This window comes from Megalops cyprinoides, chromosome 11 (genome assembly GCF_013368585.1).
Source record: "Megalops cyprinoides isolate fMegCyp1 chromosome 11, fMegCyp1.pri, whole genome shotgun sequence".
Classification (NCBI taxonomy): domain Eukaryota; kingdom Metazoa; phylum Chordata; class Actinopteri; order Elopiformes; family Megalopidae; genus Megalops; species Megalops cyprinoides.
Window position 1 is genome coordinate 35,373,539 of NC_050593.1, and position 13,456 is coordinate 35,386,994.

The 13,456-nt window shown below is 48.4% G+C and overlaps 1 protein-coding gene across 1 annotated transcript in view; it reads left to right on the plus strand.

The window, feature by feature from the left end:
* LOC118785935 (calcium/calmodulin-dependent 3',5'-cyclic nucleotide phosphodiesterase 1A-like) overlaps window positions 1-12,165 on the plus strand; it is a 36,337-nt gene extending 24,172 nt beyond the window's left edge. Inside the window, exons 3-16 of the mRNA XM_036540885.1 lie at window positions 13-126; window positions 3,966-4,148; window positions 4,813-4,879; window positions 5,144-5,260; window positions 6,088-6,228; window positions 6,685-6,785; window positions 7,981-8,106; window positions 8,356-8,457; window positions 9,202-9,322; window positions 9,807-9,888; window positions 10,544-10,664; window positions 11,061-11,245; window positions 11,474-11,758; window positions 12,016-12,165. Coding sequence (XP_036396778.1) covers window positions 13-126; window positions 3,966-4,148; window positions 4,813-4,879; window positions 5,144-5,260; window positions 6,088-6,228; window positions 6,685-6,785; window positions 7,981-8,106; window positions 8,356-8,457; window positions 9,202-9,322; window positions 9,807-9,888; window positions 10,544-10,664; window positions 11,061-11,245; window positions 11,474-11,758; window positions 12,016-12,062 — 1,792 coding nt within the window. The 3' untranslated portion in view covers window positions 12,063-12,165. The remainder of the gene's footprint in view (window positions 1-12; window positions 127-3,965; window positions 4,149-4,812; window positions 4,880-5,143; window positions 5,261-6,087; window positions 6,229-6,684; window positions 6,786-7,980; window positions 8,107-8,355; window positions 8,458-9,201; window positions 9,323-9,806; window positions 9,889-10,543; window positions 10,665-11,060; window positions 11,246-11,473; window positions 11,759-12,015) is intronic.
* Window positions 12,166-13,456: the final 1,291 nt, after the last annotated feature.

Consider the following 13,456-nt stretch of genomic DNA (forward strand, 5'->3'; position numbering starts at 1 on the left):
TGTGTCCTCCAGGTTGAGGTGTCTGCTGAAACAGCTGGAGAGGGGGGAGGTCAACGTCCTGGACCTGAAGAAAGACATTGAATATGCAGCCTCCGTCCTGGAGGCCGTCTATATCGATGAGACCAGGTGAGTTAGCTTCACCTCTCTCTGCTCTACTGGGTATGGATACCTAGAGTGATACAGTGGCCAGTTTCACTCCACAAATCTAAATATTTCAAAAGATTCTGACAGATTGAAGGCTCCTGATTGATCACTTGCCCTGCATTAATTCTATACAACCACATGAAACAAAAATATATACTTTTTTTATTTATAAAAGAATAATAAAAGTAATTGTACCTATTATGAAGGGAAGTCTGATTGTTTAAATGTTATAGCATTGGAAATCTAAAAATTAATGTGTTGTAGTTTAACTGGCACGCATTCTATTACGAAAGTTAACGAACCGATTTCACAGTGGGCAAGCTTTTTATGCTCCCCAGTATGAGTATTGCCAGAAATCTAATTTCAGGCACATTTTGATATCAAATATTGCCTTTAAAAAAAAATTAACCTTGACAGAAAAATGCGCATTCACTGTTAAAGCCACAGTCCAAGCTTACCATTTGCATTACATTATCGGCAGACGCTCTTATCCGGAGCAACTTACATAGGTTACAATTTTAACATGTTATCCATTTATACAGCTGGATATTTATTGAGGCAACTCTGGGTTAAGTAACTTACCTAAGGGTACAGCAGTGCTGCCCCAGTGGGGAAGAGAACCAGCAACATTTTGATTACAAGCCCTGCTCCATGCCACTATGCTACACTGCTGCCCTGCTCCTTACCGCTATGCTACACTGCTGCCCTGCTCCTTACCGCTATTCTACACTGCTGCCCTGCTCCTTACCACTACACTGCTGCCCTACTCCTTACCACTACACCACACTGCTGCCCTGCTCCTTACCGCTATGCTACACTGCTGCCCTGCTCCTTACCGCTACACCACACTGCTGCCCTGCTCCTTACCGCTACACCACACTGCTGCCCTGCTCCTTACCACTACACCACACTGCTGCCCTGCTCCTTACCACTACACCACACTGCTGCCCTGCTCCTTACCGCTATGCTACACTGGCCATTTGAGATCAGGACAAAGGTGGGCAGGCCAGGTACGCTCTGAAGAAATGTGGGCGACACTACATGGCCTTGGTGGTTCTGCTGTTATGCTGGTGATGGGTGGTTTATTCAAACTCTGAGAGGCCAGGGATTAAACAAAGAAAACCCTGGGACCACAGGGGAGACAGAAACATTTACAACATTTAGCCTGCCTGTCAATCAAATTTAATCATCCATTCCTCCGCAATCAGACTCATACCCGGCACTTAATCCTCAGCTGAACTGACCTAATGAATGATGGTGACTTGCTGCAGATAATGAGGTGTATGACGTGGAAACTTTGATCTAGCAGGTGACTAATGCAGTTTAAATATGCAATGTATCAGGGCTTGTCCTGGTTTGACACATGCTCTTTCGCAGAGATCCACTTGAGGAATACAGTCATGCGTTTACAATCATGAAATACAGGAGATTTTTTTTCAGCTGTTGCCTCTGTACAGAGGGTTAGTAGTTTAGTACAGCACTGAGGTCCCCAGGAAGTACATTCCCACCCACTATCCACCCCTGCAATTACAGGTGTAGATCTCTTTCCCTTTACCGATAGATTTGAGGACACTATACCATTACATTACATCACACTATTGCCATTTGTCAGACGTTCTTATCCAGAAGCACTTGTGTAGGTTATGATTTTTACATGTTATCCTTTTATACAGCTGATTATTTGCTGAGGCTGGGTGAAGTAGCTTGCCCAAGGGTACAGCAGCAGTACCCGAGTGGGGGATCGAACCAAGAGCCTTGCAGTTACGAGCCCTGATCCTTACCACTATGCTACCATATTGCAATAAGAAGCTCAGAATTATTCATTCGAGGAAATGAGCAAATATATGAGTATTAGTTTAACTTTTCCATCTTTCCTTCTGGCTGTTTTAAAACATTTAGTACTCCCAAGAAAAAAGTGGAATTTTTACCTTAGACGTTTCCCCTGTGCGTGGCGGGCGATGAGGGTGTCTGTGCACGTTTGTGTTTTTGCACGTTTGTGTCTGTGCACGTTTGTACTTCGGCTTTTACTGTAGAGTCTTCACAGAGGCCTCCCGTATCTGTGAGCGTTACCGCCCCCCTGAACCCCGTCTCTGACACCCTGCTCGGAGAGGGCCAACGGGCCTGATTCTCAGTCCGCTCTGATTCTCAGTCCGCTCTGACTCTCACTGCGCTCTGACTCTCACTGCGCTCTGACTTTCACTGCACTCTGACTCTCACCTCGCTGATTCTCACTGCGCTCTGACTCTCACCTCGCTGATTCTCACTGCGCTCTGATTCTCAGTCCGCTCTGACTCTCACTGCGCTCTGACTCTCACTGCGCTCTGATTCTCACTGCACTCTGATTCTCACTGCACTCTGACTCTCACCTCGCTGATTCTCACTGCGCTCTGACTCTCACCTCGCTGATTCTCACTGCGCTCTGACTCTCACTGCGCTCTGATTCTCACTGCGCTCTGATTCTCACTGCGCTCTGATTCTCACTACACTCTGACTCTCACTGCGCTCTGACTCTCACCTCGCTGATTCTCAGTCCGCTCTGATTCTCACTGCGCTCTGATTCTTCTCACTGCAGTCTGACTCTCACTGTGCTCTGATTCAGTCCCGTGTTCCTGGAGGCTTTTCAGTGTTGATACAGAATGTGTCAGATGTGCTCCTGGGTGATAAGGGGGAGGTGTTTCTGTAGGAGTCTAATGGAAGGCATGTTCTCAGCGCTGCTGTTACACTGAGCTCCGGCTGACGCAGTGCCAGGGAGAGCTCCCTTCCCAAGGAGCAGGTCCTCAGAGACAGCCTCTCTCTCCCGCACCGTCAGACCGGGAGGGATTTTACCAGAGCCTAAAAGTGATTATGATGAACTCGGGTGCCGAGCTCTTTCGGCTCTTTCTTTTCCAGCGTTTTGTCTTTTGAGGGTCCACCTGAGCTCACTGTGGCATTCATCAGCTCGCGGGCAGTTAACAAAAAAAGTCATTAGCATTCAGGAAGGAGCTCGCTGGTCGGTGCACTCCGCATGCAATTTGGTGATCGCTCATATCATGAGGGTGAAAAAGGGCTTGCATTTGTGTGTTTTCTCCCTCTGTCTCTCTCTGGGATGATGCTAGTGGTGCTCCTTCTACAGTGTTGTGGGGGGGAGAGTGAAAAAAGTACACAGAGCCACTGGGCGGAACACAGTGACTCTATGGCGTTCCCATTTTCCCCTTCGGGTGAGCGGGAAGGCTGAGAGTCTGGTGGTGAGCGTGTCCACTTGCAGGGGTGTGTGGGATGGGTTAGAGTCTGACGGTGAGCGTGTCCCCTTGCGGGGGTGTGTGGGATGGGTTGGAGTCTGACGGTGAGCGTGTCCCCTTGCGGGGGTGTGTTGGATGCGTTAGAGTCTGTCGGTATGCGTGTCCCCTTGCGGGGGTGTGTGGGATGGGTTAGAGTCTGACGGTGAGCGTGTCCCCTTGCAGGGGTGTGTGGGAGGGGTTAGGGTCTGACGGTGAGCGTGTCCCCTTGCGGGGGTGTGTGGGATGGGTTAGAGTCTGACGGTGAGCGTGTCCCCTTGCGGGGGTGTGTGGGAGGGGTTAGGGTGTGTGGGATGCGTTAGAGTCTGACGGTGAGCGTGTCCCCTTGCGGGGGTGTGTGGGATGGGTTAGAGTCTGTCGGTATGCGTGTCCCCTTGCGGGGGTGTGTGGGAGGGGTTAGGGTCTGACGGTGAGCGTGTCCCCTTGTGGGGGTGTGTGGGATGGGTTAGAGTCTGACGGTGAGCGTGTCCCCTTGCGGGGGTGTGTGGGAGGGGTTAGGGTGTGTGGGATGGGTTAGGGTCTGACGGTGAGCGTGTCCCCTTGCAGGCGTCTGCTGGATGCGGAGGACGAGCTGAGTGACATCCAGACGGACACGGTGCCCATGGAGGTGCGCGATTGGCTGGCCTCCACCTTCACCAGGAAGATGGTGATGATGCGGAGGCGGCCGGAGGAGAAGCCGCGGTTCCGCAGCATCGTCCACGCCGTGCAGGCCGGTATCTTCGTGGAGAGGTACTGATGTTACCTATCTGCTGGAGCTGTTACCCACAATGCAACGGTACTGCCTTTGTAACAGCGTATCGGTACAGTCTTACAGCAGTGAAACCCTTGTAGATGGTATGATTAAGTAAAAACACTCTGTACTTTTCCATCCGGTAGCTGGGATTAATATGAGCAACTGCTAGGATGTGTTCTTTAGCTCTTTATAAAGATCTCTCATTTCCATGGCAACCGTTGTAATGTCACTGTCACCTGTTGCACATTGAGATCAATTATCTAGAGGCAGCACAATACAAAATAAACCACAGAACGCTGATGTTTGATATTTTACATAAACCTTCAGCAGGTTTATCCGGCTGGAATTTATCTCTCTTAGTGGTAAATTTTCATTCAATTTTTAGTCAGAACTGGAATTTGAACAGTAATGTCTTTTTTTTCTAGGCTATGTAAAATTGTTTCTGAATTGATAAAATAAGGCTTGCTTATCTGTTTTTAGATATTATTTACATAAACAGAAACACTGCATTTGTACATGTGACTATGACATGACCGTGATTATGATGTCACACCCATTGTGATGACTCCACATTCCTTCCTTGTTGACTCCACTCCTGGCTCGGCAGACAGCCACATGGCATTATGCCGTTTAACGTGTAACACTGGATTCTATGCACAGGATGTACAGACGGACGTCTAACATGGCTGGCCTGACGTATCCTCCAGCCGTGATATCTGCATTGAAGGTATCAACTTATTCATAATAACCGACCTTCAAAAAGCATAGTTATAAATAAACAATATTGAGTAAATACTGATATTCAATAGAACAGTAGTCTTATCAAGGACTGGAAATATTTGTGACATTATATTTACATCACACAGAAATAAAAACATCATTAACTGTTTGATCACATGAATCAGCTTAGATTTTATAGAGGTACCGAACATTGTGTTGGTATGTGGGTATGAGGTGTTCTCTAAGCAGCCTCTGAATTTGTTACCCACAGGATGTTGACAAGTGGTCCTTTGATGTGTTCGCGCTGCACGCGGCCAGCAGTGAGCACTCTCTGAAGTTCCTGGTCTATGATCTCCTCACCCGATACGACCTGATCAGCCGCTTCAAGGTGAGTCCTCACCCGATACGACCTGATCAGCCGCTTCAAGGTGAGTCCTCACCCGATTCGACCTGATCAGCCGCTTCAAGGTCCGTTCCGCACGGTCATGAGCTCCACCAGTGAGACACTCTGCAGTGTGCAGAATATAGAGGAATAATACGCTTCCAAACATCCGGGAGCAGTGCACTTCCAGTGGGACACTCCACTGTGCATTACGGGATATAGAGGAATGTTAAGCTTCCAGTGAGGCACTTTGCAGTTTGTGTTACATAATATTGTTCCTGTTTTTGTTTTTTTTTGAATTTGCTGTTGTGAGACTGGGACAGCAGTCTGGCACAGCGGTAAGGAGCAGGAGCTCGTAACCAGAAGGTTGCCGGTTTGATTCCCTGCTGGGGCACTGCTGCTTAACCCATGACTGCCTCAGTTAATATCAGGCTGTATAAATGGATAGCATGTAAAAACTGTAACCTGTGTAAGTCACTGAATAAGAGTGTCTGCTAAAGTGGAGATAATGTAATGTAACATGTCGGCAGTTGTCAGAATCCCTGGCGAGGTTAACAGCAGTGCTCAGATGGAGACACAGGGACAGGAGGCTGTGTTTAGCTCTGGTTTGGGTGTGTAATGTGTGACGCGTGGTGCAGATGTGTTGATCCGCGTGGCTTTGGGCAGCAGATTGCCGGGACCCGGGACCCGCTCTCAGTTTGACCGGTCGTAGGCGTTAGGCCCACGAATGTGACGCTCCCACACGTGCCACACCAGCTGTGAGTCCCTCGCTGCGTTCCACGTCGCCTTGGAAACGGGACAAACCCGGATCCGTTCTGGTTGTCCCCCCTCAGATCCCCGTCTCCTCCCTGGTGTCCTTCGTGGAGGCGCTGGAGGTGGGCTACAGCAAGCACAGGAACCCCTACCACAACCTGACCCACGCCGCCGACGTCACCCAGACCGCTCACTACCTAATGCTCCACACCGGCATCATGGTAAACCCCACGCAAAGCCGCAAATGAAGCAACACTTCTAACAGTTAAGCTATTAATTCTAATTACATTAGCTAATTAGCTAATATGGAAGTGTCGGTAAAGATAGCATTGTAAAATTGGTAAAAATTTTGTCAGCAAAACCATATTCTTGTTTTTCTTGCTCTATTGTCTGTTGAAATGGGGGCAGCAGTGTAGCATGGTGGTAAGGAACAGGGCTTGTAACCTTTTGGTTCGATTCCTCACTGGGGCACTGCTGCCGTACCCTTGGGCAAGATACTTTACCCAGAATTGCCTCAGTAAATATCCAGTTTATATCAGTGGAAAACTGTACCCTCTGTAAGTCGCCCTGGATAAGATTGTGCGCTAAAAGCCAGTAATGTGTAATGAAAGGTCCAGCTGTGTATGTGAGTGATGCGTGGGATTGTCTTCCAGTGGTTGATTTTGTGTTTTTCCTAGCACTGGCTCACTGAGCTGGAAATACTAGCCATGGTGGTTGCTGCTGCTATCCATGACTTCGAACACACAGGGACCACCAACAACTTCCACATTCAGACCAGGTGAGACGCGCGGAGCCCACCTGCGGCCAGGTGCGGTAGAATGTGTTCACTGTGAGGTTGCGGAAATAAATAATGGAGGAACCTGTATTACTGTTTATTTTTCATATTCTGGGTCCACTCGTAAGGCAGGGCTGAATTCATGATTGAGCGTCTTGTTATGGATGTAAGCTTTTCGGCAGCTGGTTCCTTGTTTTAATATCATAAAGCCCCCTGCTGTGTTTCATGCGTGTGATTAATTCACTCATCAAATAAAAAATAAATGTAGAATAATTCTGGGGGAAAAAAAACAGGGAAAATTTCAGTGTTTGCATATAAAAATGAGCAAAAACATTTAGAGTGCTTCACAATTCCTCAGTGGTACAGCCCATAAGTGTAACAGCAGGATGTGTGAACAATACAAATGCCTCAATGTAGGGCAGTGAACATCAACAACAGTTAATGCACACGGGGACTTCGGCATTAGAACAGCGTTTCCCAAACCTCTCCTGGAGGACCCCCTTGTCCTGCATGTTTTAGATCTCTCCCTGCTCCAACACAGCTGATTCAACTCGTTATGAACTCCTGAAGTTGCTTAATAACAAACTGATCATTTAAATCAGCTGTGTGGGAGCAGGGAGAGATCTAAAACATGCAGGACAAGGGGGTCCTCCAGGAGAGGTTTGGGAAACGCTGCTTTAGAACCTGTTAGTGTTATTTGCGATGGAAAGCAATGGGATTGTCTTTCACTGGAGTCTAGATTCTGTGTGTTTCTTTACTGAAGCGCGGCCTGCTCTTCTTTAATGTCTCGTTAGTGTGATGGAGCTCTCGACAGGCAGTTAAATGGAGGGGAAAATCAGAGAGTGGTGTGTAGGAGAAGGAGACCCTCAGCACTCACAGATCATTGGAAATGGCATCTCATTATGTCTGAGACGTCTGACTTTTTTTTAACATGAAATCATTGAAGTCATTGCTAGCTGGCGAAGGGGGCTGCTGGGAAATCGATGAATGCGAAATAGCCTCTCGGTAGCGCTGACTCCTCAGTAGCGCTGGTAGTGAGTCTTTCTGTGAAGGAAACGACTCCTCAGTAGCGCTGGTAGTGAGGCTTTCTGTGGAGGAAACGGCTCCTCAGTAGCGCTGGTAGTGAGGCTTTCTGTGGAGGAAACTGGGCCCATGTTTGGTGAAGCGCAGCTCGTAATTACAGCTGTTCTCTGTGCAGGTCAGAAGTGGCCATTCTGTACAACGACCGCTCCGTGCTGGAGAATCACCATGTGAGCGCTGCCTACAGGCTTATGCAAGAGGAGGACATGAACATCCTGGTGAACCTGTCGAAAGATGACTGGCGGTGAGGTGCTCTTCTGTCGTGGTTTTAATGCAAGGCAACAGAAAGGTGTATTAAGGACTGGGTACACACAGTTGGAGTTTAATAGCAGAGCCCCAGTTTGGTATTGCAGGCAGCGGCTGAAGCTGAGGGGTCTGGCTGAGTGTAAGCGCAGGTCTGACGCTTGACCCCTGACCTCTGACCCCTGTCCCCTGACCCCCGTCCCCTGTCCCCCGACCCCTGACCTCTGACCCCTGTCCCCTGTCCCTGCAGGGAGCTGCGTGCCTTGGTCATTGAGATGGTCATGAGCACGGACATGTCCTGCCACTTCCAGCAGATAAAGACCATGAGGAGCGCTCTGCAGCAGCCTGATGGGTGAGTGCAGCCCCCCCTGCCCTCAGACCTCTCCCCTCCCCGAGCCCTCTGCCCTGTGAGAGAGAGTGAGAGAGAGTGTGTGTGTGTGTGAGTGAGCGCGCGTGTGTGTGTGTATTTGAGTATGTGTGAGAGTGTGTGTGTGAGAGTGTGTGTGTGTGTGTGTGTATTTGAGCGTGAGTGTGTGTGTGTGTGTATTTGAGCGTGAGTGTGTGTGTGTGTGTGTATTTGAGCGTGAGTGTGTGTGTGTGTGTGTGTATTTGAGCGTGAGTGTGTGTGTGTGTGTGTGTGTGTGTGTGTGTGTGTGTGTATTTCAGCGTGAGTGTGTGTGTGTGTGTGTGTGTGTGTGTGTGTATTTGAGCGTGAGTGTGTGTGTGTGTGTATTTGAGCGTGAGTGTGTGTGTGTGTGTGTATTTGAGCGTGAGTGTGTGTGTGTGTGTGTATTTGAGCGTGAGTGTGTGTGTGTGTGTGTGTGTGTGTGTGTGTGTATTTGAGCGTGAGTGTGTGTGTGTGTGTGTGTGTGTGTGTGTGTGTATTTCAGCGTGAGTGTGTGTGTGTGTGTGTGTGTGTGTGTGTGTGTATTTGAGCGTGAGTGTGTATGTGTGTGTGTGTGTGTGTGTGTGTGTGTGTGTGTGTGTGTGTGTGTGTGTGTGTGTGTGTGTGTGTGTGTGTATTTGAGCGTGAGTGTGTGTGTGCGCGCGTGCCTGTGTCAGTGTTGGCTGATGTGGTGTTGTCTGTGGTTGGCAGAATAGACAAGGCTAAAGCGCTATCTCTGATGCTGCACGCAGCCGACATCAGCCACCCCGCCAAGTCCTGGAGGCTGCACTACCGCTGGACCCAGGCGCTGATGGAGGAGTTCTTCAGACAGGTACTCTTCCCAGGTGCACACGGAAGCACCTGCCTGTATTTCAATGAGTAACCTGGCTGCTTCTCCCTGTGTGACCACAGTATGAACATAATGTGAAAAAAGTATCTGCCTGTAAATTTAATCTCATTATAGATGTTATAAGTGTTAATGGAGTTTACATTATATTACATTGTTGCCATTTAGCAGACGGTCTTGTCCAGAGTAATTTACGTAGATTACAGTTTTATCCATATATACAGCTGGATATTTACTGAGGTATTTTTAAGGGTTAGATGCCTTGCCCAATGGTACAGCAGCAGTGTCCCGGTGGGAATCAAATCAGCAACCTTTCGATTATAAGCCCTGCTCCTTTCCACTTCACCACACTCCTGCCCCGGGGATTACAGGATGTTTTGAAGTTCTGATGAAAGTGGTGCAGGACGTATTGCAGTTGATTTCCAGAGTTGTTTAATGATGGGTGCATGCGGCTCTTGTGTTTCTGCAGGGTGACAAGGAGGCAGCGCTGGGGCTGCCGTTTTCTCCTCTGTGTGATCGCAAGGCCACCATGATCGCCCAATCGCAGATAGGTGGGCGTCTCTCTCTCTCTCTCTCTCTCTCTCTCTCTCTCTCTCCGACCAGCTCCATTTCCATGGTGTTGGTTCACCAGGAGACGGTCCTGACTGCGTTCTGAACCTCGTCTTTCCTCCCCCTCAGATGAGGCGGTGAATTCTGGGCTGCAGGAGGGTGTAGGAGCAGAGAGAGCCTGTGGAGATGGACAGTTGTTTCGCTCTTAGCATCGTTTGTCTTTGTTAAATATTATGGAACTGTCTGTCCTCCCAGCAGAGGGCTGTGCTGCAGGGGAGGTGAACCCAGATGGTTTATTAGTGATGAATATTCATGAATGAATCATTACTTTGCAAGATATCAGTGAGCACAAAGTGGAAGCCAGTGCATATGCTTCAGTTGGTCGGTTGCATACTTTGGATAGTCAGACTTCTCGGAGAGGCCCAAGCAGCACTTTAGCACCCCCATGTGGACGAACAGCATGAGGATTTATTTTTTACTTGAGTAGTCTCAGCAGTGCATAAAGACAAACTATAATTGCAGAACAGGCGTATTGTTGAAACTGAAATATAAAAACGGAATCTGTTATTTCTGACCATTATTACATGTTGAGATTTCAGTAGTGCTCGTATCTGAGGTTTTCACAAGTGAAAATTAAAATTCTTTCTTCTCCTCCAGGGTTCATTGACTTCATTGTAGAGCCCACATTCTCTGTAATGATTGATTCAACGGAGAAGATCATTTCTCCTCTTGTAGAGGAAGCTATAAAATCAGGGGACACTGGTATCCGGAGATCCAGGTATGGTCCCCATGAGAATACTTAAACACGTGCAAGCTGTTGTCATGTCTGTGATAGTTAACGCAGTTGTCTGCCAATGTTCTGTATTTATATGATTTCATTCATCTAAAATGAGCTGACATCACAATATAATTGGATTCTTTGATATGAACATTGGACACTGTGGTTTTGTGTTAACAGGTTCTCCCTGAATGTTTGGTTTCAGCCTGAACAGTAACTGTATCTCATTGGCTGTGGCATTTGACTCCTCCCCTGTTGCATATTTTCAGACTAAAAAATAGCTGTATCTCATTGGCTGTGGCATTTGACTCCTCCCCTGTTGCATATTTTCAGACTAAAAAATAGCTGTATCTCATTGGCATTGGCGTTTGACTCCTCCCACGCTCCGTGTTGCAGCTTGACTGGCGGGACGGGGACGGTGGTGGAGTCGGTTCAGAGACACAGCGGCCGGGGGTCGACGGATGACCAAGGGGCTTCCACAGACTACTCCCTCCCCAGCATCAACCTGAAGCAGGTCCGCCACATGCTGGCCGAAGTCATCCAGCACAACAAGGAGCGCTGGAAGGAGCTGGCTGTGCAAGGTACTTATTACATTACGTTACTTTATTGGCATTTAGCAGACACTCTTATCCAGAGCGGCTTACATAAGTTAGTGTTTTTTTGTTACAATGTTATCCATATATACAGCTGGATATTTACTGAGGCAATTGTGGGTTAAGTACCTTGCCCAATGACCTTTTCCGTGGGTCGCTGTAGAGAGAGCAGGCTGCTAAAGGTAACACTCTGCACTCTGATTTTCTGCCCCCCAGAGCTGGCGAGTAAGGAAGCATATCTGTCCTCGGGCGCAGAGGGGCCTCTGACAGACAGCATGTGCGAGGTCGCCGAGGAGACGGGAGTCACGCGGACACGCGTACAGACGGGGAACGAGTCGGAGTCCAACTCCGACAATGAACTGAACAACATAAACTCCAGTGACTCTTCCCAGAAGTCCCTGGGGCAGGGCTCCCTGTCCCCGCCTGTGGAGGAGGGGTCAGACTCTCTGCTGCCCAGCGCAAACATGCAGACGCTCAGATCTGAGCACTTCCCTTGGAACGGTAATATCCCTGACCTGTAGCGCATGCGGTATATGGGTGAATACATGACCCTATAGACACAGTATATACAGCGTGTGTGTTTTTCAGTTTTAGCTGAATGTGCATTGATATTCTCCCTAGTTTTAAACCAAATAGCACAGTATAATCGCTTATAATCTCAAGTACAGAGTTGCTGTGACCCACTGCTGTACATTCTGTATGACAGTGACCGGCGTATGACAGTGACTGGCATATGATGGTGTGTGATGTTTTCACAGGAGAGGGACCGGAGCCAGCCATTGACGATGACACGCACCGCTCCTGATCCCCACTGCCTCAACTTCGCTTCCCAGATACTATTTTTCTTTGTTTTATATTTTTTTTCAGTCTACTGTATTGTAATTTATTAAAGTTGGGGTCCAGTTCCCCTTTGCACCATAGTTTATTCTATCTTTTTCTTCATTCATTTTAACTAAAACCAGCTTATAATGCACGCTGTGTAACAAAAGCAGCATCACAATATTCTTCCTCAGGAGCTATTGTAGATGTGGCTGTTCATGTATAAAAGCTCTTCTGACCGAGGTCACATCCTACACAGGTTATCAGACAGAGCAGTTAGGAAGCACTGGTAGGAATGAAGGTGTAAGTCTGCTGAGAGACGGCACTCACTGTGATGAAGATCTGAATGGTGTTTTTGGTAAAGAAGGGAAAAGGAAGGCCCTAGTGGTGCCATTGGCCAAGCTACAGGCTGCTGCCCCATACCTATACAGCAGGGAGAGCTAGGCCCTTTACCCCATACCTATACAGCAGGGAGAGCTAGGCCCTTTACCCCATACGTATACAGCAGGGAGAGCTAGGCCCTTTACCCCATACCTATACAGCAGGGAGAGCTAGGCCCTTTACCCCATACCTATACAGCAGGGAGAGCTAGGCCCTTTACCCCATACCTATACAGCAGGGAGAGCTAGGCCCTTTACCCCATACGTATACAGCAGGGAGAGCTAGGCCCTTTACCCCATACCTATACAGCAGGGAGAGCTAGGCCCTTTACCCCATACCTATACAGCAGGGAGAGCTAGGCCCTTTACCCCATACCTATACAGCAGGGAGAGTTAGGCCCTTTACCCCATACCTATACAGCAGGGAGAGCTAGGCCCTTTACCCCATACCTATACAGCAGGGAGAGTTAGGCCCTTTACCCCATACCTATACAGCAGGGAGAGTTAGGCCCTTTACCCCATACGTATACAGCACTGAGAGTCAGGCCTTTTACCCCATACGTATACAGCACTGAGAGCTAGGCCCTTTACCCCATACCTATACAGCAGGGAGAGTTAGGCCCTTTACCCCATACGTATACAGCACTGACAGTCAGGCCTTTTACCTCATACGTATACAGCACTGACAGTCAGGCCTTTTACCTCATACCTATACAGCAGGGAGAGTTAGGCCCTTTACCCCATACGTATACAGCACTGAGTCAGGCCTTTTACCTCATACCTATACAGCACTTTCTTCAATGTTTGGTCCCTTCTGTGTGACACAGGAACAGCAGCTGAAAGTAATGACCTGCACATATGTTCACACGTCAGTTTCATCAAATGCGGTGTTGATTCTACTGTATGTCACAGTGCAAAGGTTCTGAAGGTCTCTATGTTACAAGCTAGCCCTGGCATCTCCCTTTTAGAATGTAGGTCCTGAGCAACAGTCTGTCCCTTT